The sequence below is a fragment of the Nuphar pumila genome, chromosome 12 (assembly GCF_984573655.1).
Source record: "Nuphar pumila chromosome 12, dmNupPumi1.hap1.1, whole genome shotgun sequence".
NCBI classification, from domain to species: domain Eukaryota; kingdom Viridiplantae; phylum Streptophyta; class Magnoliopsida; order Nymphaeales; family Nymphaeaceae; genus Nuphar; species Nuphar pumila.
Window position 1 is genome coordinate 8,227,930 of NC_143260.1, and position 25,617 is coordinate 8,253,546.

A 25,617-nucleotide genomic window follows, 5' to 3' on the forward strand; every position below is an offset into this window, starting at 1 on the left:
ATAATAGTTGAGGGGACTTTAGCTGAGGAAAAGATGGTTGAGGCAAGCAGGAATTGTTTCATATTGCTATGTATTTCAAAAGAGATAAAAAGAGCGGATTCTCTAGAAATGTAAGAAAAAGTGCAGCATGGATATCTGCCTGCATGCATTCATACCGATCATCCATTCACGCAATTCATCTACAGCTACACATGGACGAGAGAGAGAGAGAGAGCAACTCCTCTTTTTTTTAGATAGAAAATTAAAATGTTATTCCTTAGAAAATGCTGAAAAAAAATCATTTCAGAAATACGAGACAGCAGCCAGGCCTGCTATTAAGCCATTTGATGCGAATAGACTGAAGGACATCTTTCCACGATAGGAGTTGGATGGTGGATATAGGAGCCACGGTGTCCCTGAAGATGGTTGCGTTCTTTCCACCAGATGTAGGGATGGCAGTGGACTGGGGCAGGGGCGGGGACAAGGTCTCCACCCCGCCCCATCTCAAAATTCTGCCTTCCATCCCCGCATGGGTTTTGATTTTAACTTTCATCCCCACCTCCATCCCCATTTCATGTCCTCTATCCCTGGTCCAAACGGGGCAAGGCAGGACGGGGCCCCGTTTCTCCCCAGTCCACTGCCATCCCTAAAGACATTTTAGTTATTTTATTAACGGGGATCGGGGACGAGGCAGGGGAAAGCGTAAGTCCATCCTCACCTCCATCCCCGCACGGGTTTTGATTTTAACATTCATCCTTGCCTCCATCCTCGTTTTATGCCCTTCATCCCTGGTCCAAACGGGGCGAGATGGGGCAGAGCCCCATTTTCCCCGATCCACTGCCATCCCTAACCAGATGGCGAAGAGCCACCACTTCCGTACAAGTGCCCAGCGTTTTGAACATCTCAGAGGTACTCACCCAAGGATGAGATCTCAAATTGGGGTGATTCAGGTGCGGGCTCAAGTGCAGGTTCGGCCAGGCATCTAGGAGGAGACAGTTGAACACTGGCCAAAGGGCGAACAGATGAGCAGAGGATTGCCGAGTGACAAGTGCTGGCGAGTTGATATCCTTGCCTCATGAGTTGCAACTGAGTGGGTACTTTGTTGACGGAAACCAAACATGCGAAGAGTTTGGCATGCAAAGAGGGGCTAAAACTCCAAATTGCTCAGGAATGCGAGTAGGTTTAACCAAGAGGCGAAACCAGAAATCCAAATTAGGATGGGCACAGTGTATGTATGAGCACAAACGTGTGTGTGTGTGTGCAGTAGTTGTAGAAAGCTGGACATGGTTGAGGCGGGCGAGGATGGCTGCCCAGTCATTGAGGAGCTGGCCTAAGAGTGTAACGTTTGAAGTGCACTCGCCAACCATGATCAGCAACTCATTAATTTCATCTTTGGAAACCGCCACTCCATTTATTTCATTGAAAATCATTAATAACGGAAAGGCCTCAAAATTTAGACCTCATCTAAACCACTGGATTAGAAATAATCCAATGGTATAAATAAGGCCATAGGTGCACCGAAAGCAAAGCAGATGCTAAAGTTGCTGCCATCTTCTAAAATATAAATAATGTTCTCTTACAATACATCAGCATATTCTATTATTCCACAAGGCAGGAAAGGTATACATTATGATTAAAAAAAACTACAAAATTGAGTTGCAAGAAAGCCTCTCCTGAGGAATCATTCCACCACTCAGGCTGATTTCAGTTTCGCAGATGTAGAAGCCATGTACGACAGTGTCCTGTGGCCCACAAATACCAAGAAGACTCCCAACAAACCAAGCGCTTTCAATGTTGTAAACAGATCAAGCTGCACCAAATTGCACAACCATACAAATTTAGAAGTGACATCTGCAGATATGAAGAAATAATGAATATAACCCAATTTTTTGTATAGGCAAATCAGGGTTTACAGCTAGACCCAATGTTATAAGGTGCCCGATGCAACCAATCTACGCACAATCTTTTCCTATATGATGGAACAAGTCCAGGTACAGTATGAAAACTTGACCAGGGAACCACCTAGCTCATGTGATTGAATAAACAGGGCATTTTCTTGCCCCAAACCTAGGCTGAATACAACCAGCCCATGTCAGATCACTACGACATCCATAGGATTAACAGCCCTAAAAGTTGAACTGAGAACTAAAGATGACTCTTCAACAATTCGTTCAACACATTGAATCATTGATCAACAGTTCCTGAGAAATGACATCCACATCCTGGACACTACCATTATGGACGAAATGCTAGAAAGCATGACAAGAAACCATACCGACTACCAAAAATAGAATGTGTTTTCCTGTCTGCAAGAAGGATGTCAGTACGAGTACCGTCACCAACAAACTCCGAAACAAGTGCAACCTATCTCCTAGCAATAAGCTACATGAAGGCAACCAAACCTCTGAAGGACCATATAATTGCATAAAATGATACTGAAAAATCATGGTCATGGTCCTACAGTTTCTGGGCCAATCTAGATGCATCCTGGAGAATGCATAAAAGACTCTTTAGCATTAAAACCCCATCTAAACCTGTGCCAAGGCACAAATAGAACCTAAATTCAAGGAAAACATGAATTAAGTACTTCAGATGTCCATAAGTCTTTGTTTCCGCAGCCCACACAAACGACAGGCACATAAGAATTCGAAATAACTACACTTTGGGCCTGGTGCACAAATAGGCAAACACATTGTACTGCTCAATTGACGGATGAACACTGGAGACTACATCTAAACTGACTGGGTCTCTGGAATTACTACTCATGCACAATCTCCTAGTTTCACTTCAAAACTAAACATCCAGTTTGCAGTCGATGGATGAGATGGTCTGATGGACCATCATTGTTCAGAGTCTTAGACTGCCCCAGTTATTGAGAGCCATATCGGGCACTTTCAATTTGTCTCATCTCCAAGCATCGGCTGAAAATTTGTAAGTAAACTCGAAAAAAGTACCCAATCATCAAGTATATGAGAATAAGAACCTTGATCCAGAAAAGCAGATACAGCAACAGAACAGCTGCAACACCAACATGGAAGAGGATGGCAAATATGGCTGGTAATGGTGATGGAAAGTCCTTCAAGTTTATTCCCACATGAAGTAACTGAAACAGAGCCACCAAAAATAAAAGAAATAAATTTGGTATATATTTGTGTAGACAGAAAACTATGGGCAGTTGTGAAGTCTGAGTAAGCATGTGCGCATACATCAATTATCCAATCACTATGAATCTAGGAAACATTTGGTTCAGATAATAAAAAAAAAAAGTATTGCATTAAGGATGACAATTACCAGCTAGTCAGATAATAAACATAAAATCTAACTGATGCGTCACACACTGCAAACATATCCAACTGCAACCAACGGTGCAGCAACACCTACAAACTCAACAAGCTGGAGGAGCTAGCTTAAGCCTTAAACCAAGGTTAGCGCACCCTCACGGGTATCCAGGCCTCCAGATATAGACCCATGGAGTGTGTATAAGGGTGTGTTTGAAGCACATGAAGGATAAAAAGTTGGACCCTGGAGATCCAACTTTTTATCCTCATTTTGAGAGATTTCTTTCCCCCAAAAACACCAAAAAGTGGCGACTATTTTTACTGTATTTGAAACACAGGAGTGGGCCCACTCAAAAAGGTAAAAACGGTCATTGCTGACTTTCATTAGCCCCTGTCAAACGCACCCTAAATGACAAAAAGTTATCTGAATCAACTGATAGGATACATCTGGCCAGATTTGTTAAGTTCATGTCACTCAAACTCCTGATATCACTTGAATCCATCAATGATTTAACACTCACTCTCATCCAAGGTTGATTATGTACATTAGGTCCACAAATACCCACAAAGGGAAAAAATTATCTCCAATAATTTCGAAATATCTAGTTTGAAGCTATCATCATGTAATCGTTATATTACCACAGCAATATCATGAGATTATCTTAACATCATACAAAAAACTGCCCAGACAGTCCTCAAATTTCACAAGAAAAGCAATCCTATCACGAGTCCTTGGGGTATTAACTTGATTACCCCAATTAGGAATCCAAAAAATGGAAACAAAGTGAAAGCCAAAAAATGCAAGAGAAAGCTCCTTTGCAGGACACCTCTCTGGTGTTCTAAAAATGTGCTCTATCTTGGATTTAGGGCCAAATCTCAAGTACACATCCAGAGGCTGAGGAGGAGGTGGAGTTGCCTTCTCTGGAGGGTCAGGTAAATCTAAATCCAGATGGCCGAGAGCCTGTAAAAATGAATTCTCCTGCATACAACAAGAAGCAGGTGAATCCCCTTCACCCACACAACAATATACAACTAGAAGAGATATTCCCATGGTTACCATCACAGAATCACCAACTGCAATTTCAAGGTTATATTTTCCAGAGAGAGAGTAGAACTTCTCAACAAGACCAAGGAAGTCCTACAAGCGACAAAAAGCAAAAGAGCTGTCAGATAAAACCCTTGCAGAAGACAAACAAAAAATACATAGTATCCTAAATCTACACTTTTAGAATGTAAATAGAACAAGATGACAAGATTATTACAAGAAAATTTTGAAAAAGGAAAATGTAAATAGAACTATAGAACATTAGAACTAAATAACACAATTTTCCACGAAAAGATTGTTAACATCACTTTCTGGGTGGTTTAACAACTTTAACTTGACTACCAACATCATACCAAAAGCATCTTATTTTTTGCAACACCTTTTTTTTTTGTTTTTGCAAGAACAAAGATTCAAGAAATTTCCGCAGTACCAACATAATCACCACTTTGAACCATCTCCACAAGCTACACTATAGGTTTATTGGCAGCAAGCTTTAAGCTCGTTGCAGCCAGAGAACAGAACATGCAACAAACATCAACTGTTGCTATTGACTCATGACCATAAAGAAACATCCCATGTTAAATCAGGGAAAGACCGGTTGGTGGATGTTCCTGCTTGTGCCTAGATGGAGGGCAAAGATGGACCTTACAGAAAATAACATGGGTGATTTCTACTGTATTGAACCTCCAAACATGGTGGTGATCTTAGTTGTTAAAGACTCAAAGTCCTAGTTGAGGCCTAGGCAGAAGACCCCTAAAAGGACTAGTCAGCCTAAGCGGGAGCAAAAAAACATATGATTGTGACTATGAATGAAGTATAAGTGTGTAATTAAGTGTAAAACATATATATATATATATATATATATATATATATATATATATATATATATATATATATATAAACACAGAGATGCATGTGAAGAACAGAAATAAACAGAAGGAAAAAAGAATAATGGAAAAAGAAAAAGAAAAGAAGAAGAGAGTGGAGGAGCGAGACGAGCAAGAAGAAGAAAAGAAATAATAAACAAAAAAGGGGGGGGGGGGGACAAAGAAGGAAAAAAGAAGAAAAAGAAAAGGAGAACAACGTAGAAGAGGAAGAAAAAAAAGGTGGAAGGGTGAGAGGAGAAAGAAGAAAAGGAAAAGACAAAAATAAGGAAAAAGAAAAGAAAAGAAAAGTGCACAACCCACTTATTTTCACAAAAGACAAAATATTATCAAGAACACTCGTCATTCTGATCTATGTGGCAATCTATCTAGTGACTGCTAAACTAGAAAATGGCAATCAAAGATACAAATGAGCTTTCAGTAAAGCACCCATGAGAGCATCTAGCTTGCAATGCATTTATTGTTGATGAATGCATGAGTAAATAAATAAATAAAATCAAGGCGCACAACCCAGAGACTTTGGCTCAACTCAATGTAGTCAAAGAGTATCTCAAGACTATCATCTTGCCCTACGTGGCATCTGAGTCTCAGTTAGCTGACTTCTTCACCAAGGCACTTCCTTGTCCCCGGTTTCATTTCTTGACAAACTTTCGGTGATTATACAGTAAGCTTGATGGGGAGTGTTAAATTGTATATATTAGGATTTGTACATATAAATATAAATATATATATATATATATATATATATATTTGTTTTTTTTTCTATCATTGTAATAGGTTATACCCATTAGGGGTATTTTGGTCTTTCAGTCCATGTAAATAGATTGTGTCCACTAGGGGCACTTTAATCCTTTGTATGTTCTTATTTTTATTTTCTTTATTTTTGTCTTTTATTTTTTTTCCTTGTAAGGGCTTAATAGTCATTGACCATTATAGTTGTTGGGAGCTCGCAACAACTATATTTATAGCTGATGGGAACATCCCTAAAGCTATAAGTGGTCTCCCTTGTCTATATAAAGGGTATCTCTCCCTTTATTATGCATGTTTGTTCTCAAGCACATTTTAATATATAAAATCTTATATTTTTATGTTGTGTTCCAAGCCCATAAGAGGCAATTGTGCTTCTGATTTGTATTGACCCATAAATGGTCTTTGCTTGTGCTCTCTTTGTAATTTTGTAAGCCCATAAGAGGCACCTTATTATGTATTTTCCATTCCATTACAAAGGAGATGATGATAAGGCCTTTGGTTCCTTTGTCAACAATTACAAATTTAAAATCAATAAAATTCAAGTGTCACATCAAGAAAACAATAGCATTCTAACCGCTAACTGGCATCCTGTAAGCATTCACCAATAGCAATCCACAACATCCAACAAAGAAGAAAATGGTTCATTATATATAAGATTTGAACAAATAAAATGGAAAGAGGCAAAGTCAAACTGCATTCTCCAGTGCCACCATTCAAGAATTAAAAAGGTATTCCACACCTTTCACCTACTTATATTTGTTGGGATCAATGCATCAAAAGTCATGATGAGCTACGCCCTACAAATAAGATCTTATCTAGCTTACATGATTCTTCATTCACCATAATTTTTGTAACGCCAGATACAGTTCTAATATCTAACAGAAAAGAATGTGAAAAGTGCATGAAAATTCCACATTTTCAAACAGGAAACAATTCTTGCAACTTTTTTATGACACCTGTAGGTGGTTTATCGAAAATTAGTATACAACATCCAGTGGAGAGGAAACTGCTCATTGCAACGACCTAACATCCACATGATACTTTTTATATAAAGAGAACAAAGTCAATTTGACTTTTCATAGGTTCAATGTTCAAAAACCAAAACCATAATGAAGTGAATACCAGATTTCAATCCATTTTAAGCATCAAGACATTAGTGAAATGAGAGGAAACAATCAATGCATTTTATATCATTCTATCAAATAACGCATTTGTAGCAAACTCTTCATTGTCTAGCATTAAACTTCTACAGAAATGATTTAGAGAATGTGCATACAGGTGAAAAAAATAAAGAAATTAAAACAATGCAAATGCCTTAAGAAGCTCAAAGCTGTCAAAAATAGATAAGACTGGTGATTTATACCATAGCTCTCCAGACTGTCAAAAAGCTTTATGATGTCAGTCTTGACGTTGCCAATCTGACAGAGAAAGAAATGTACATGTGATAAGCTAATATCAAAAACAACAATATTGAACATAAGGAACCATGAGAGAGAAAGAGAGCATATTCAATAAAAAATAAAAAAGAAGACAGTGCCAAAAAATATGAATCCATAATGAACAACTCCACAAGTGATGCCTTTCATATAATTTATGAGTTATCACAACGCAAAATGGATGGTACTGAAATCATAGAAGAGTGAGCAATTCCTGTGTCACCAGGACGGTCATCAGATGACGAATTTAAGTGCATTCCCTAGTTTATCAGAACATAAAAATGAAAACACTAAAAAAAAACCATGGAATCCCCTTGGAAAAGATTCATTTTGTATGATGGTCATAGCATGAAAAAATTAACAATTTGTGCCCTCACAGAGTTTCAATGTTGTAGACAGAGAGAAAGGAGAAGAACAGGGCAGACAGTGCAGACAATGCCACGTTGATTCTGTGTAGGTTGTGTTAAAATGTATCATTCAACCTTTGTAATCTCATATATATTTTATATATATAAAGGATGATACATATTCATATATGGTATATATGCATACGTATCTTCCTAATTATATATATAAAATATATATTTCTCTATTATTAGGCATAGGGGTAGTTTAATCATTTCACCTTTTTTACGCATATTCCACTTGGAATGTGTTTGTAATTTCACTTTTCTTTTTCCTTTTTTCTTTTTCATTTTTTGTGGTTTGCGCCACCTAGGGAGGCTCCCCAACGACTCCTTTGGGAGCCCCCTATGTGGCTCCTCTCTTGGCTTATAAATAGGGGCTTTTCCCCCTTGTATTCTTCACTTCTTGGAGGAGCTTTTGCTCCATGTAATGGGTGTTACACCCTTATTTTCTTCAATAATATCAACTTATGCCTTATAGGCATTTTTGCCCCTTTGTGGGTTTATGTGTTAGCACATTATGTGCTTGTGTTTTCCCCTTTAGTGGGTATATTCGCACTTCATGTGCATGTGTATCGGTTCATTATTGAACCTAATATATTCAAAGCCGCTTCTTTACATGGTATCAAAGCAAGGTTGGGATCAAGTTGCTCTTTGTTGCATTGGGAAGCGTGCTATTCAAGAAACTTTAAAGAAGAATGGTGAAGTTCTCGTTTCTCTCTTTTGCTTATTAAAATTATTTGGTATGCATTATATTTTTAAGTATTGTGCATTATAAAGAATTGGATATATTTTTGCATATGTGTTCTCCTTGTCATTATGAGTTTGGATTCTTAACATTCCATTGAACGTACGTCTTTTCTTGAAAAATAAGTTTTTTTTTAAGAAAGTTATGTTAAAAGTAAAATGTTTGTGAGTTATGTAGCATTGCTCACATACTCTCATCATAATTATTTCATATTAAAAGTATGCATTTACCCTCTAAAATGTCCTATATGAGTTTTTTTTATAATAACATGTGTTTTTGAAAAATGATGTTTTATTTTCCTACCTAATGAGTTCTTTTTCATACGAACAATGTTTGATTAAGAAGGCATTTTTATAATATCGGTTGAATTAAGTTTTAAAAATGATCTCATGAAATATGATTATTCTCTTTTCATTTTCAATTCAATTTCAAGAATATGTTTTATTATAAGATTTATGGTCTTCATTAATGTTGCATACATTAGGAGTTGGTTATAATCTATTAAGTCATATAATATTATGATTTTTTGTTTATAGATTTATGTCATAACACAATCCTAGTATTCTCTTTGAGATTTTCTCCACTTTAATAAAGTTTTCTCTATTCCTTTCGTATGTACCCTCTTTTGAGAATTTTGTTGGATCTCTCTTTGAGAGGCTTTTTGATCCTTGTAAATCTTCTTATGAGTATATACTCTTTAAGAAGACTTCATGATTGTTATAATCTTCTTTTTAATATTGGTTTTTTATGAGACTTTTTAAATATTACCATTTTTCTGAAAGCTTGAGAGTCTCAAGCATTTGCTTCTTTTATGAAATACATGCATTATTGCATGTTTGCTATTATTACGCTTTTTGCGTATTTTGTTCAAGTGTTGTGAGAGTGTTTTGTACACTTCTTTTATAAAATATTTATGCTTGTATGCGTATTGTCTATTCATAGACATTTTCACATGGTACTTTCTTTTCAATAAAGAGATATTTTTATTGCCTTCTTTAGGGTTTGTGTTTGTTTTTATCCCTTAGTGGACTTGTAAGATTGTTTCTTTTATTATTATAAATGCTTCCGCAATATCTTGGTACATGTTGTCCTAAATTTGCACATTTAAGATTATTGTCATTCTACATCTTGGTATGCATATAATTGCAAATTATAAAGGCTTGATTTGTTTCTTGGATTATTCTAAATCATTTCTCACACGACATTGCTTAAATATTCCATGTTGTGTTTATTAAGTCTTTTGATAATGATCATGATTGAACATAATTTCGTATATATGCAACATTATTATTATAAGGCATATTGTTGTGATTAACTATGTTGGACCTTTGCCCTCTTTGTAAAATCACATATTTGGAAAATGTTTTCTCTAAGAGTTCATTGCCCTTTTATGGCATTTATCTTCAATCCATCACAAGTTATATAATGCATCAATCCTTTTTTTATGGCCTTATTGTTATATTAGAGATAATTGTTGAGGTGAGTTATGGGCACCTTGGGTTATGTCATTTTAGATTGTCCACTTGCCATATTATAGATGGTTGTTGAGGTGAGTTATGGGCACCTTGGGACTCTAGAATGATTTGGTATATGATCTCTAATTATGAGTGTGTCACTCGTTTGATCTTGGCCATTGATCTTATGAATGCTCTTATTTATATATAAATGTGATGGATATATGGTGTTTGGAACCTTAAATGTTTTAAGGTATATTAAAATCAAGGTTTTGGGGATTATTGCCCAACCTTTTTTATTTATGTATCTTATGAGTGTTATTTGCACATTTGTGATTTCGTGTTTTGTGCTTTTGTGCACAAGTGTTCCAAGTGTTCTTGGTGTGCGTATTATGTTCACATATATATTTCTCCAAAATGTTACTGTTATGGGTATTCTTTTTAAAGAATATTGTCATATTGATTCAAGGTTTTTTTTTATATATATGTTTGTCATTACAAGTTTTATTGCCTCAAAGGTCTTCTCCTTTTATAACTCTTATCTAAAGTGTCATCATATGTAGACAAGAATTTTATTACACCTTCGTGTGTTGGTAGCCCTTTGTTGGCTTTCTTTCTCTTGGTATAGTAGTTGAACACACTTGTCTTGAGTGTTATTATATGTAGACAAGGCACGTTGATTCACACCATGGTGTGTGATCTTTAGTCCATGTTGGCATTTGTGTCCTTGTTCTAGTCGCTGAGATGTATGCCCATGGTTGGCTTCTTTCACTCAATTCAAGTGTTATTTTATGTAGACAAGAGATGTATTGTGTTTTTAGCCCATGGTTGGCTTGATACTCTTGTTCTAGTAGTTGAACATACTTGGTCTTGAGTATATTTTTACGTAGACAAGAGATGCTTTTGGTCCATGTTGGCGTGTATTCTCTTGTTCTTATCGTTGATGCACTCATTTCAAGTATTATTACATGTAGACAAGAGGTTCTTTGGAACACTTTTGTGTGTGTCATTTGGCCTTTAATGACATTATATTTATATTCATGATCTAGTAGCTTATACATTTGATTTATGGGTTTTGGAGGACTAATGAGGTAATTGCTTGTAGTGAATGAACTATTGTTGAAAGTTATGAAGTTACATTCATTTTTTGCTTTCTTTTAGATACAAGTGAATCATATCTTTGATATGCAATTTTTAAAATCAAATCGATATTTTGGCATTTAATCTATATATTAAGTGCTTATGGTTTTTTGGCCACTTTTTGATATGCAAAATGAGTTTTTTTGTCATTTGAGTGAGATTTTCCTAAAAGTGTGAGGTTCTCTACTCAAATAACACTCATTATTTTGCCACTTAAATGGATTTAAAATCTTTTTGAAATCTTGTGCTTCATACACTCTTTTTATGCTCTTGAAGCATTTCCCTCTTGAAATCGCTTTCAAAGGAATTGCTAAAATCAATAACCCTTGTCTTTCTATATGTTTGGAGCATGTTCATTAATGTTTCTTTTAAGTGTTGATTCATTTCATGATAGTATATGCATATGCTCATTTTGGTCTTTTAAGCCCTCATTCAATAAAGTTTATATAACTTATGCCTCTTCGTAGGCTTCTTGTGGTGTCCCTTAGTGGACCATTGTGTTAGTCCTCATTATGAGGTTAGGTTTGTCCAATATTGGACCTCATGAATGCATTATGCACTCTTTAAACATGGTATATGATTATGAAAATTGGTTTTCTAAAATCATCTTGCATACATAAGTAATTATCTTGTTCTATCAAAATCTTGTATGCATAGAATATCTTTTTGCACCATTACTTTTGATGAATCATATGATATGATTTTTTTGATTAATTCATCTTATGTGAAATATTTCACTTGATTAAAGTGCAAAGATATCTTTTACTTGGACCTTTTCTTGGTTTGTTCCACAGGATCTTGAAGATAGAAATGAGTACCTTGGATAGATCATGGAAGGTGCTCACCAAGAAAGACTTTTGGAGGAAGACATTTGCATTCTTACTGAAGACTCTTGAAGCCTTGCTATTCTTTCTCTTGTATTTTTCAATCTTTTCGTTCCCCACGTAAAGTTTGAGGGGGGGTGTTAAAATGTATCATTCAACCTTTGTAATCTCATATATATTTTATATATATAAAGGAAGATACGTATGCAACTAAAAAAAAAAAACCGAAGGTATCTACAGGTAAGTAACCATTGTCCCCTTTCTTCTATTCCTTTTACCTTCAGCATTTCTCCATTATGATTTCTTTAGTTTTTTTTTTTTATTTCTCTTCTCCGACTGTAAAAGCCAAATGGATAGAATCGACCTGCAAGATAGCAGGATCGACCCATCCATGGCGACATCACCAGGATCATTGCGTTCCAACATTGTTACTTTGCTTTGTTTTGTTCTCCCTCTCGTTATTTTCTTTTGTTTGCAACTTATCCTGGTTTTCTTCATTTTTACATGAATCTAAATGAGTATTTAATAATCTGATGGTCTCTTGTATCTTATTTGAATCCATCTTTGTTCACATTCCCCTCTGCTAATCTGTTTTGAGTCATTTCTTTTACTTTTGTTTGATCTTTATTCGATGTTTTTCCTTCTGCCTTTTTGTTTAAATATTCTATGGAATACCTTTGCCCTTCGTCTTTACATTTCATGGTCTATTAGATTTCCCCATTTAATTATCCTTTGCTTCATTGTGTGTTGTGGTATTTTCTCTCACTTAGTCTATTACATTGTTTTATTTGGATTTCGGGTTGCCCTAGTAAGTTTATTTGTATCATCAAGCTGACCAACACCATTCCTATCGATCGCTTTCTGGTGGGTGTTAAATCTTCATCTGTAAACAGAGAAATCAGAAGCCAGTATTGGTACAGAATATTCTCATGCATTTCGTTATCCCCTGCTCATGATCCATCATCGTGTAAGTATTTCCATCCTCACATGATCTTATTCTGTGTGCATGTTTTCAAATTTTGAGCTTATTAAATATATACTGGTTTTTGACATAAGTCATGCCATCATTAGTGCAAAAATCCCCATCGCTTCCATCAGATCACCAGTTTTGTAAATTATAATAGCATTAGATTGCATCATGGCTACTCCATATACAGTCTGTAGTTGATACACTTTGGGTTTTGTTATACATTTTATGAATTTTATTGTATTGTTTGCACTTTGTTCTGCGTTGCTAATAGTAGTACGCAAGACCTCTGTACCATCATACTCAATAAAAGATTGATCAAGGTTTCTGTATCTATAGATTTTTTTTTTCTCTTCTTTCCTTGGAGTGTTCTCCTTGGAACGATGGTTGTGAATGCCCCTTTGTCATATCGATAGTCATTAGGTAACAATGACCAAAATCTGTGAATTGAATATAAGAAGTGGTGTCATTCAGTTATCTGCGAGTCATCATGTAGGGGTGTTCCATGTATTACAATGGCGAGCTCAGCATACGCCCAGGATGCTGATTTTATTTCTAATGTTTCATACCAAGGGTGAGCTTGCGCGGATCTATGCTGAAATCCTCTGTGGGTCTCCATCCAAGTTTTCCCAGGATCTGAAATCAACATATTGAACCTGGTGACATAAACACTGCTAAAGGAAAATCCCCTTTTCCACTAGCATTGTACTTCAACCCTGACGTCCAGCATAGTTCTTCCTCACTGCCCAGCCCCTGCTAAGCACAGCTGGGAATATGGGGTAAGTTTACTATGTAAAAAAAAAAAGAATGCTGGGCTCATTACTAAGATGGTGTTAAAGTTGGCTTCTGCAGTTGTTGCAGTAGCAAATGCTGTTACAGCTGTTAAAACAGTGGCTGTAGTAGTTACGGCTGCTCCTGATGTTGCTACACTAAAAAAAAAAAAAACACAAAAATCAGAGATTTGATATCTCAGATTCAACATTTCTTCATTCCTCTACAGGCCATCATTAGGTTCTCAGCTGAGCTTAGCTGCCACTTGTCTGTGGCTTTTAGTATTATATCAGCATAAAGATAAAAATATGTTCTGATTCCACGGCCAGGCATGTTCCAGTTGTTGGTAAAATTTTCTTCCAGCAGAGGTGTTCTCAAATCAAAGCTAACCATTGTTAATGATAAGTTGACAGCACGATGATGTTTAGAAGGATATTGAAGCTTGTAATAAATGGTATGTATCCCAGGGCCACACTCTAGCATGAGTTTATGGTCATACCATTACGTTTTAAGCCCTTGTGTTCAATTAGGATTCCCAGGTTTCACCAGATTTTGTCAAGAATATATATGCTAGGTTTATTAACTCAGATGATGGCATATAAGATCGTGAGTAGGATTACATGGGCTTTCCAGTGCCTGTAGCTGATTCATCCATGACTCTTTTGACTCTTGGAAATACATTTTCTTCCAAGTGTTCTAGGTTCCGAATATATATATATATATATATATATATATATATATATATATATATATATATATATAATGTTGATATTGTGACTTAGCCACCTGGTCGAGTTACCCATCTCTCACACACCCACTATCCATTTCCATCATTCTCTCATTTACCTTCCTGCATTTCCTTCACCAACGCTTACAACCCTCTCACATTACTTACAACATTACCTTCCATTCAATATCTTGTCTTCCAGGAGCCAACACCTTCTCCACACTTCATGTTGTGCCTGTCCAACAATACCTTGCTGTTACCATCCATAATGTTATCTGCACTTTCATCATCAGTATCAACTCGTACTGCAGCAAACCTCCTGCAATGTTACCCCCACCCTCATACCCTGTATACTTTACCTGTTTTCAGCCTCCATTTCATTTAACCTGTTGAGATAACATCTTCCCTTCATTAATACTATGGCACTATAGCACATACCACCCCTTTCAACCACATATTGTATATTTTGTTACAATACACCGACTGTCTCTATGTATCATACTGATCCATCCACTTGTAACTACCATGGGCTGGCACTCTAGAGCCTCTTCCACCATATCACCGTTCCCCAACCTTGTATCTACAGCACCTTGCTGTAAATTGCCTTACTTTGCTACAGTTATACTACCCAACACCCACCTCCAGCTGCTGTGAACCACCTACAACAGCATATTGCCATCCATTTACTTGTGCACTATACCCTCTGCTGTCAAAGATATCAACACAGTGGGTCGGTTCCTTCTCACTGTACATTCTCCACCCTACCATGCTTTCATCTTCTACCTCTTTTCATTTCACTAAGTTAGTTAAACCCATTTGAATCCCAGCATAATACACTTGTATTCCTGTCTCACGGAGCATCCACATTTACACCTAATGCTATCATACCCCACCCCATTAAGTTCTTCCTTATTGCTGCATATTATTAGGCAAAGACTTACCAAGTCTTACACTTTTATATCAGTGCAATACACCATTTTGTATCATCCCTCGCGTTCTGCAGATAGCCCTCAAGATATTTTTTTTTTTTTTTGTTATGATAGGAAGTTGCCTGCACCTGTTTTGCCCTATATATTTCATCATTCCACAACAATACCTCTCACAGCCATATGTCCACCTGCAGGTTCACTTCCTTCCGCTGTTACATTATCTTAAACAGCAGCTGTGCTGATGTATATCCTGTATACCTTCCATCCATGGCAGCACGGAATCCATTCTCGATATACCCTGTGCTGCCACCTTTGGTCATCCTATTTCTGCACTCCCCAATACTCATACTTCATAATACACGTATACCCATGCTGCCACTTCTCTATCACTATTCCAACAGCCCCACTATTGCAATCGCCCCTTCATCCACAGCCCTGTTGCACTTACCTGCTAACCGTCCCCATATTAAACCCTGTTTCACATCACCACATCTTAATTGATATTTTTACTTTCAACCCACTCATTCATTGGCACCACTTATTACAACACTCACTAAATGCACACGCATTTTCATACAGTTTCTCCTTATTAGCATATTGGCATCTTCTTAGATATTTCTGGTAACCTCTTAATTTCTTTGGTATTTTACATTTCACATTTTTTTCTACTCTATGCTAATCTTATTTTGCAGGGATATATGGAAAATATTGTCCTTTCTTCTTAGATTAGGATGTTATCATTTTTCAAGATAGTAATAACTAGATTAATAAGAATTCTACATTTTTCAGTTCTAGATAGAATGGATGAGCATTATAAACATTATGAATTGCTTGTTTTCATGCATTTTTTTCCTTTATTTCTCAAATTCTCACAATGGTGAAACACGAATGGCACGTGCACCATTTTCGTAAGAGGTAATTGATCCTAAGTTGATGATCCACATCAATGACCATAGTCAGGGTGTGGACAAAACTTAGGATTTTTATCTTTTACGAAATAACACTGGATCCACACTGGATCCGTTCTCAAAATTCATCATATTTTCCTTAAATATTTTCTTCTTTTATGAGAATTTAACTTAAAATTAATTCAAAATATATACCAATGGTCATAGTCAGGGTATATTGAGAGTTAATTTCATTTTAAATTCTATAAAAGCACCAAATGTGTTTCATTCTTCACCTGAATTTAAATATAGATTATTATATAATACATTCAATGACCATAGTCAATGATGTATTATATCTTCAATCTTATTTTACTTCATTTAAAGAATGGAATAGCTATTCAAAATCCAATTTCAAAAATTTAAATTCATTCATCATTTAAGATAGAATTGCATCATATTTTTAAAATTCTTTTTCATAAATTCAAGTGATTCTTTCCTTTATTTCTCATATCAAATCTTATTCATAAATTCAAAATTCAACTCTATTTCTCAAAAGGATTCAAGAATTCAATTTCAAGGTCCCATTTGACTTTGAAACTTCAGAATCAGCTTATATCCAAAATTCAAATTCTAACTTCAAATTCAAAGTCCAAATTGACTTTGGAATTCACTTATATATCCAGAATTCCAAAATCTAAATGAAAATTCAAAGTTTAAATTAACTTTGAAACTTCTGATTCATCTTCAAACTCAAAACCAAGCTTATTTTCAAAATTCAAAAATCAACGTTTGAGATTGATTATGAATCTCAAAAGCTTGACCCTTCCTGAATTTTAAATTCAATCTGGGTTTTCAAAACCCAGATCCATTTTCAAAAGTCTCATTTGGACTTTCAAAAACCCAAAATCCATTCTAGGATCCAGAATCTAAATTTCACCTTGGATCTCAGACTTCAGATCCAAAATTTCCTTTAGGATCCAGGACCCAATTTCACTTTGGATCTTAGATTACAGATCCAATTCCATCTTAGGATCCAGAACCCAAGTCTACATTGGATCTCAGACTTCAGATCCACAATCTATCTTAGGGTCCAGAGTCCAACTCTACATCGGATCTTAGACTTTAGATCCAAATCCCCTTTAGGATCCAAAATCCAATTTCACTTTGGATCTCAGACTTCAGATCCAAATCCATGTTAGGATCCAGAATCCAATTCTACTTTGGATCTCAGACTTCAGATCCAAATCCATGTTAGGATCCAGAATCCAACTCTACATTTGGGTCTCAGACTTCAGATCTAAATCTATCTTAGGATCCAGAACCCAATTTTATCTCGGATCTCAGATCTTAAATCCATTTTTAGATCCAATTCCATTCTCAAATCTAGATTTCAAATCCAATTCCACTTTCAGATCTCATCCAAAACTCCTTAAATCCATTTCTATTCTTAAAAACCATTTGATTATCTCAGATCCATTCCAAACTTAAAAATCCAAATTCAATTCCATCTCAAGTATTCATTTCCTTTCCTAAAATTCAAATTCAAATTCAAAGTCCATTTTGTTGACTTTGAAACTTTATTTCCTTTCATTTCAAAGCTTCAAGTAATCCTTTCCCACTTATCCTTTCAAGCCTGATTTACTTAAAAAACTTAGAACTCCTCTGATCTATCTCAAAGTTCTAAATTAGATTAAATCATTTCTTCACTCCTTTGCCAAGTTCATCTCAGAATACTTGGAAATTTCTAAATCAATTTTCGAAAGAGCATTCATCATTGCATCGCACAAGCATGATTCTTTGTGCATTTAGATCTTTAGAATAAATTCTTAGGTTATATTTAGGCAAAGCAGAAGGCATAGATTCGATCCTTGGTTCGATTACCCCTGGTAAAGGCGTCAGGAACGGTCGAACCTCGTACCGACGAGCGAATCCCGCCTCTCCATTTTTTTCGCAAATTTTCAAAACGGAGGCGAGTTATTTTCTAAATATTTTCAAATAAAGGTCAAGTGAAAACCCGCAAAATAGTTCCTCTTCTCTCTCTTTCTTTCTTTCTTTTCTCTTCTCTCTTTCTTTTCTTTCTTTTATCCTTCTCCCTTCAAAAAGGAGGAGAATAGAGGTTAGAAAAGGAAAAGAGAAGGAAGAGAGAGAAACCATAAAGAGAGGAAAAATTTTGCGATGATCACAGTTTTGGCGACCGAGATGGGAAATATATGCATACGTATCTTCCTTTATATATATAAAATATATATGAGATTACAAAGGTTGAATGATACATTTTAACACCCCCCCTCAAACTTTGTGTGGGGAACGAAAAGATTGAAAAATACAAGAGAAAGAATAGCAAGGCTTCAAGAGTCTTCAGTAAGAATGCAAGTACATTAGTGGGTATATTCGCACTTCATGTGCATGTGTATTGGTTCATTATTGAACCTAATATATTCAAAGCCGCTTCTTTACAGGTTGTTCTCATTCAATTAGTAATAAAAGGCCGTACATTAGAGTTAGACAAATGATCAGTCTACCCTAATAAACAATACAGTATGACAGATGAACATAAAATACAGAAAATACCCAATATACCCTTAAGTACAATGGAAAATACAAGTACATAAATACACATCATTCCTAACAGCCTTCCTCAAGTTGCACGTCCTTTTAATCATGGACAGCTTGCCTTTAAGAAACCAAAATTGTGCCCTTGAAAGACCTTTGGTAAATATATCAGCCACCTGATTTTCTGAGCCAAAAAAACGTGCCTCTATCTCTTGATTTTCTATCCTTTCTCTTATAAAATATTTGATCAATTTGAATAAGTTTTGTTTTCCCATGTTGAACAGGATTCATGAAAATTCTGATTGCGCTTTGATTATCAAAGTATATTATAGATCTTCCTATACTTTGTCGCAAAATAACAAGCAAATGTCTGATCCAAGTAACCTCTGCTGCTAATGATGCCATGGGCCGATATTCAGCCTCTGTAATAGACCTGGAGATTGTTCTTTACTTCTTATTGCTCCATGATATCAGATTCTTCCCAAGAAATATACAATATCCAGATATAGACCTTCTCATGTCAGGGTCACCTACCCACTCAATATCATTAAACCCACAATAATTAAGGGATTCCCTTTCATATTTCAAGTCATCATTCAAAGTGACTGATATATCTCAAAATACACTTCACTGCCTTCATGTGTCCTTCTCTGGGGTCAAGCATGTATTGAAACACCTTATTAACTGCATATGAAATGTTTGGGCGAGTATACGTTAAATACTGAAGAGCCTCTATGATGCTTTTATATGCCCTTGAATCTTTACATGGCTCTCCTTCATCAATTTTCAATCTCTGATCAACGGGAACAGGTGTAGACACAGGCTTGCAATCCTTCATTCCACTTCTTTTAAGCAGATCAATAGCATATTTCTGCTGAGACAGACGCATTCTTTCTTTATTACGATCTACTTTACCCCAAGGAAATATTTCAAGGCTCCCAAATCCTTCCTGGAACTTTTTCTGCAAATAATCTTCCAATTGATTTATGTGATCAAGGGATGTTCCAGTAATAACAATATCATCCACATATATTAACAAAATGGTAATGTCATGACTATCAACACTAGTAAATAGTGAATAGTCTACCTGACTTCGTTGGAACCCATATGCGCGTATCTCATCAGAAAATCTCTGGAACCATGCCCTTGATGCTTGTTTTAGGTCATATAAGGACCTTTTCAACTTGCACATCTTTCTATGAGGATCTCTTGTTGTATACCTGGGTGGATACTCCATATATACCTCTTCTTTGAGGTCTCCATGCAAAAACGTATTCTTGGCGTCCATCCAATATAGCTGCCAATTGTGCATCTTGCTAAAGAGAGCACCAGTCTGATGGTACCCATTTAATCATTGGGTTGAAGGTCTCATCATAATCAAGACCGCAGTCTTGAGTGTAACCCTTGACAACAAGGTGTTATTCTTGGCGTCCATCTGATATAGCTGCCAATTGTGCATCTTGCTAAAGAGAGCACCAGTCTGATGGTACCCATTTAATCATTGGGTTGAAGGTCTCATCATAATCAAGACCGCAGTCTTGAGTGTAACCCTTGACAACAAGGTGTGTTTTTTACCTTTTTTATGCTTCCATCTGCCTTATGAATGATTTTGTACACCCATTTGCAACCAACCATATTCTTATCAACTGACCAATCAACAATCTCTCACGTATCACAATGATGTAATGCACTCATTGTTAAGTTGTATATATATATATATATATATATATATATATATATATATATATATATATATATATATATAGAGAGAGAGAGAGAGAGAGAGAGAGAGTATATGACCATATATGTATATACATACATAGTATATACATATAAATATATATATGATACATATATTCATATCATTGTAATAGGTAACACAATAGGGGTATTTCAGTTTTTTCACTGTATAGGTTGTGCCCACTAGGGGCACTAGTGTCTTTGTATATTTTTTTCTTTTTTCTTTTTTTGTTTTGTAAATTCTTATTTTTGTAATGGTCAATATTGTCATTGCCCAAATATAGCTGTTCGGATGCTCCCAACAGCCATATTGGCTCTCCTTTATGTATATATAGGGATGCTTCCCCTTAGATGGGTATTGCTTTCTCAAGTACCCAATCTCTCAATAATATTCATTAGTTTTACTTGTGATTACCCCATAAATGGCTCATGTGTATGAGTTTTGTATTGACCCATGCGTGGTCATTGTGTTCTCGTAAGCCCATAAGTGGCATCTATTTGTATTTTTTGTTCTTTCATTACATGGTATCGGAGCATTTGTGCTCCTTGATTGCTCTTTGTATTTGAAGATAACGTAGCGGACCGTGAAGATCGTGGGAGTGTTTGTTTGTTGCTTTGGGAAGTGTGTCATCAACCATCTTCATCTTTTTCTCTTCTCCCTCTTCTTTTCTATCTTTCTCTTTTTTTTTCGCCATGACCGACAAAGAAGTTGAAACAGTTTTCATCAAATTCGATGAGACCAACTACAACATATGGGTCATTGCGGTGAAAAGAATATTAGTAGGGAAAGAATTGTGGCATTTGATTGATGGTTACACTTTATAACCTCAACCTACTCTTGCCAAAGTTGTGGTGGAAGAAGATGGAACATCGAAAGAAGAGACCCTCAAAGGAAATGAGAGATAAAACTCTCTTGGATTACAAAAATAGCTATAAAGCATGGGAAGTAGGTCACGCTAAAGTGCTCGCTCTTCATGGAAATCATGTGTGAGAAGCCATGTGAGAACATCTTGGAATTTGAAAGAGTGGATGAGACTTTGACTTTTATCAAGCAAACATATACCCAAAGTGATGTCGTCAAATGCTTCATGCAATATCTAACATGCTAAAGTGCTCGATGAAATCAGCCTGCATTAGCTAAACCGACTTCTCTGGACCATCTCCCAGCCTTGGACACCTCTAACCAACCCTTCAAACCTTTGGGAAGTCATCTAGAACCCAAGACTTGACTCTGAGCCCAGCTCTAGACTCCCAAATCAGTTAAACCCAGCCTCAGGTCTAACATTCAGTTGTTGTAAATTGCAGAATTTGACCGGACTTCACTTTAATGTTTCTCCTAAACCTGACCTAGTCCAGGCCTGCAAATTTAGCCATATATTAGCCTACTTGTCCTTAAGTCTACCCACTAAAAATCGGATCAAAACTCATTTCCAATGAGAAATAAATTCAACACTGTAACCTGTTTTTACCAAATCTAAGTCTAGACCCAAACCCATTTTCTGTGTTCCCTTATTTTATCTCCCTAAACCCCAAATTTTAACTAAACCTTTCCTAACTTATCCCAAGCCTACTCTGAATTTTTCATAATTTTCTGATTGGTGTTCTGAGAAGAATAAATTAATCTCTCAAGATTTGTCAGAATCCAAACAAAACCATGTCCCTAGAAAATCCCAGAACATCCAAGAATTTTATCTCTCAAATGACAAATCCCAAATCCTGAAATCCTGAAATTTTTACCCAAGCTTGCCTAACATGTCCTAAAGCCCCTCCTAAATTTTCAGCATTTTATCTATTGTGAATTGGGAGAACCAATTATTTTACTAATCTCTGTCCAAACCCAAACTGAACCTGTTTTAGCCTATCCGACCTAACCTAGACCTAGGTTCAAACCCAGACCTACCCTTGGGCCCAAGAAAGTAACATCATCCATGGCAACTGGCCAAAGAAACCTAAGGTTCAGATGTAAGAATGAACATCAACAAGTGAAAGAAGAAGATTAATAGGCCGAAACTTCAGGCAAGGCCATAGACATGGCACCAGAATTACACAATCGGTTTTGTCTCATTAAGGTTCTCACTTCAGCTTAAAAGCTAAAAATGAAGGGTGAGCTTAACAATGTGTCACATGACAATGCTCAGGCTACCAATGCAACAACTTTGTATATCAAAGTTTGCTTCCTTGAATGAGGATTGAGTTGGATAGCTTTAGTGGTCTCCACTTTGTGTACTTGTCTTTGTTTCTTATTGCCTTGTAAGCTAAGTTCATAATACCTTCTTTTCTTTTTCTTTCTTTGGTTTCATTAGACATCTAGACTTTCCAAATTTAGCATGTTACGCATCGAGCTCAATTTCAGCGAAGCTTGCCTTGGAAGCACGAAGCAGAAAAATTAGGAAGCGTCGACAGTACACAATTCACGTCAATATTTAGCATAAGTTTCCATCATGTGAAAGAACAATCACAATTTTCTGCATTTCCAAATGCATAATTCACCACTCGTGTACCGAATTTGCAACAGTAAAAACTCAAAAAAAGACAGTTAATTCCTCCCTGATGACAGATCAATGGAGAAAAGTAGGACTCATCAATAAATCAACAGGAAACAAAGCAATCGAAGCAAAATCAGGGTTGATCAAGCTAACCTGCCGAAAGATCCATCATCGGACGGCACAAACAACTCCAACGCCGCAGATCGGTGGCGATCCGTCACTGCATGGAACACGGTAGCTTCATCGCAGACCCATACGGAGATTACGAGAACCAGAAGGCCTAAATTTCTGGCCATTCCTGCAAAATTTCTGGTCATTCCTGCTAATCGATCGCTTCTGAGCAGCAGAAAATCCAAACCAAAGAACAATTGAGAGAGAAGAGAGAGAAGAAGCGTACCTGAAGGAGGAGGAAATCTGTAATTCCGTTCCTCGATCCCGAGCGTGAGATCTCTTTAGGGTTTTTCTTTCCCTCGTCCAAGAGGGATTTTGCTGACTACGGGGGAAAGGACGACGACGACGATGGGGAAAATTTACTGAGGGGTTTTTTTAGTCAGGAGAAATGACAGTGTTGCCCTTCATATTCTCAAATATTCACAAAGAGGTGGCTCTCCGTTCAAGGGTAATATCGGAATATAAGTTCGTGCTGTCCTAAACTCTAAACCTGGTCGGATCATGGATGTTAACCCACATCCAACACGAATCCGAATCAGATTAGTGAGATCCAGTAGCCGAAGTAGGATCCCATTAATAATCAGATCCGGCCTTCGTATTGGATTTTGTATCAGAAATTGAATCTGAGTCTGACTAAGATCCGAATCCGAAGGCATCTAAATGTCAGATTTTAAGTCAGTTGGATTCAGATTTGGTTTTAGCCAATCCCATCCGACTGTGAATGTGAATGTGAATGTGACTCTGATTAGGTCAGGTCTGATTAGGCCGGACTTGGTATTTCCTGGATCTGACCCGTCTGACCCATTTACATCCCCACTAAATGGTGAAAGTCAAGTAGGATTCGGGATGGTCCGAGGGTGGGTCAGATACGGGCTGGATCATAATTTGATTAGAACCTGAATTCAAATGTTAAGTAAAAGTACAAGTATGATCTAGATTAGAACCAAAATCATTGAAGATTGCATGAATTCAAATAGGATAATACTAGGGTCGAGTGAAAAAGAAAAAGGTCATCTTCTTAAATCATAATCATAATCATAATCAATAAAGTTTAATTGAGAAGATACAACATACAACTATGATTTCTAGTATGTGAGAGTAGGTACTCCGGCAGCGCCCCAAGGGGGGTTGGCGTAGTGGGGTGGGGCGGCAGTCAAGGTTCGGTTCTCATGAGTGTCGCCTGTCTGCGCAAGCCAACACGTAGCATAAACCGGGGGCAAGGTCCTAGTCACGGAGTTTTACGCTGCTGGCACAATGACGGTAGGTATAGGAGGCTGAGCCAGGATGACCAGGTCTTCGTGCCCGGCGCGGTTTCTTCGGGTTAACAAATTCAAAAACAGGTACGCTCATGGATCATGCCCTATGGACATGATTTGTATGGTTTGTCTAGTAAAAAACAAGTTTTAGATCGTCCGATCACAGACTTTTTAAGGGTTTCAAATTTCAAGGGTCCACAATGTGTCCAAATTTCACTATCAATAAAATCATATTTTTACATCGAGACCACTTGATCCAAAGTACATTTCATTTCTAGTAAACGGACCTTATTAAATGCATGCGTGGGTCAATTGAAATAAAGCTTTCACCTACTAGTTTTAGCTAGAGAGTACGGTACCCTAGAGTGTAGCCAATGGCTTGCTGCAAACCCGAGCTCAAGCTCAATGTAAGCTTCATCCAAAACGAGCAAAACTTAAACAGTCCAAGCTTAGCCTTGTCAGCTTGTTTAAGAGCCCTAGTGGTAGGCTGTAAGCTCTTGGTGCGGTCGATGGGCCAGTTCTTGTGTGGATCTCAAGCCAGCATCGACTCCATTTACGGGTTAACCAAACATGCATGGACCAATACCTCCAAATTATAAGCCACCTCCATAAAATGCAATATAATCTGGACCCAGGTTGAATTACCATACCTGTTCTTCTGACAATGTCAGGTGAGGACCCACTGGGATCGTGACTCTGTCAAAACAACTGCTTTCACTTCGAAAAAGAATTTACTAATATATATTGTTTGTTCAAAACCTTCCAACCCTGGGGATGTAGCTCAGATGGTAGAGCGCTCGCTTAGCATGCGAGAGGTACGGGGATCGATACCCCGCATCTCCACATATTATTCTAATTTCATTTTTTTTCTCACTCTAATTTTAAATTCCCCCGACTTTCTTCACAGTTTTTTTTTCGAGCTTCGATGCTCGATTTGTGCCCTGTAGCTCATATTTTTTTTTCCAGCAACAGATATTTTTGAATTTCAGTGTCATTTATAATAAAATAAGAAAACAATAAATGAAAAAAAGTTATCAAGAATTCCAAAGGCTTGTGAACTTCTAGTGCGGCTCGTAGCACATGAATGTCTAAAAGGACATGCGACTATTTATTTTGTGTAATTTTTCATTAAAATTAGTATATAAAAAGACAGAATACGAGTAGATTGGATATAGTTTAACCAAG

The 25,617-nt window shown here is 36.7% G+C and overlaps 1 protein-coding gene and 1 non-coding gene across 5 annotated transcripts; one reads left to right on the forward strand and one right to left on the reverse strand.

Moving 5' to 3' along the window:
- Nucleotides 1–1,512: 1,512 nt before the first annotated feature.
- LOC149819877 (dolichyl-diphosphooligosaccharide--protein glycosyltransferase subunit 2-like) lies at nt 1,513–23,539 on the reverse strand. 4 transcript variants are annotated; one of them, XR_016426472.1, is made up of 7 exons: nt 23,403–23,539; nt 23,159–23,303; nt 7,300–7,354; nt 4,315–4,395; nt 4,142–4,236; nt 2,963–3,082; nt 1,513–1,789 (listed from the first exon to the last, which is right to left on the reverse strand). XR_016426472.1 is itself a non-coding variant. In XM_089982619.1 (6 exons), the coding sequence occupies exons 3-6, from the start codon at nt 7,300–7,302 to the stop codon at nt 1,673–1,675; spliced, it is 321 nt and encodes a 106-aa protein (XP_089838745.1). In that variant the 5' UTR covers nt 7,303–7,354; nt 23,159–23,303; nt 23,403–23,539; the 3' UTR covers nt 1,513–1,672. The 4 variants fall into 4 exon arrangements, 2 of the variants coding, with proteins under 2 accessions (XP_089838745.1, XP_089838746.1); XR_016426471.1 differs by having other exon boundaries at nt 2,963–4,236; XM_089982619.1 differs by lacking the exon at nt 4,142–4,236.
- Nucleotides 23,540–25,202: 1,663 nt separating this feature from the next.
- On the forward strand, nt 25,203–25,275 carry TRNAA-AGC (transfer RNA alanine (anticodon AGC)). The gene has a single exon. It is a non-coding gene; the product is annotated as a tRNA-Ala (tRNA).
- The last annotated feature ends 342 nt before the right edge of the window (nt 25,276–25,617 follow it).

Bases quoted from the DNA above. Each gene is read 5' to 3' on its own strand.
- LOC149819877 (XM_089982619.1), bottom strand. The intron at 3,083-4,314 runs GTAACCATGGGA...GCTCTGTTTCAG, and splicing joins CAGTTGGTGATTCTGTGATG to TTACTTCATGTGGGAATAAA. The intron at 1,790-2,962 runs GTTCTTATTCTC...AATTTGGTGCAG, and splicing joins ATCTGCTTTTCTGGATCAAG to CTTGATCTGTTTACAACATT.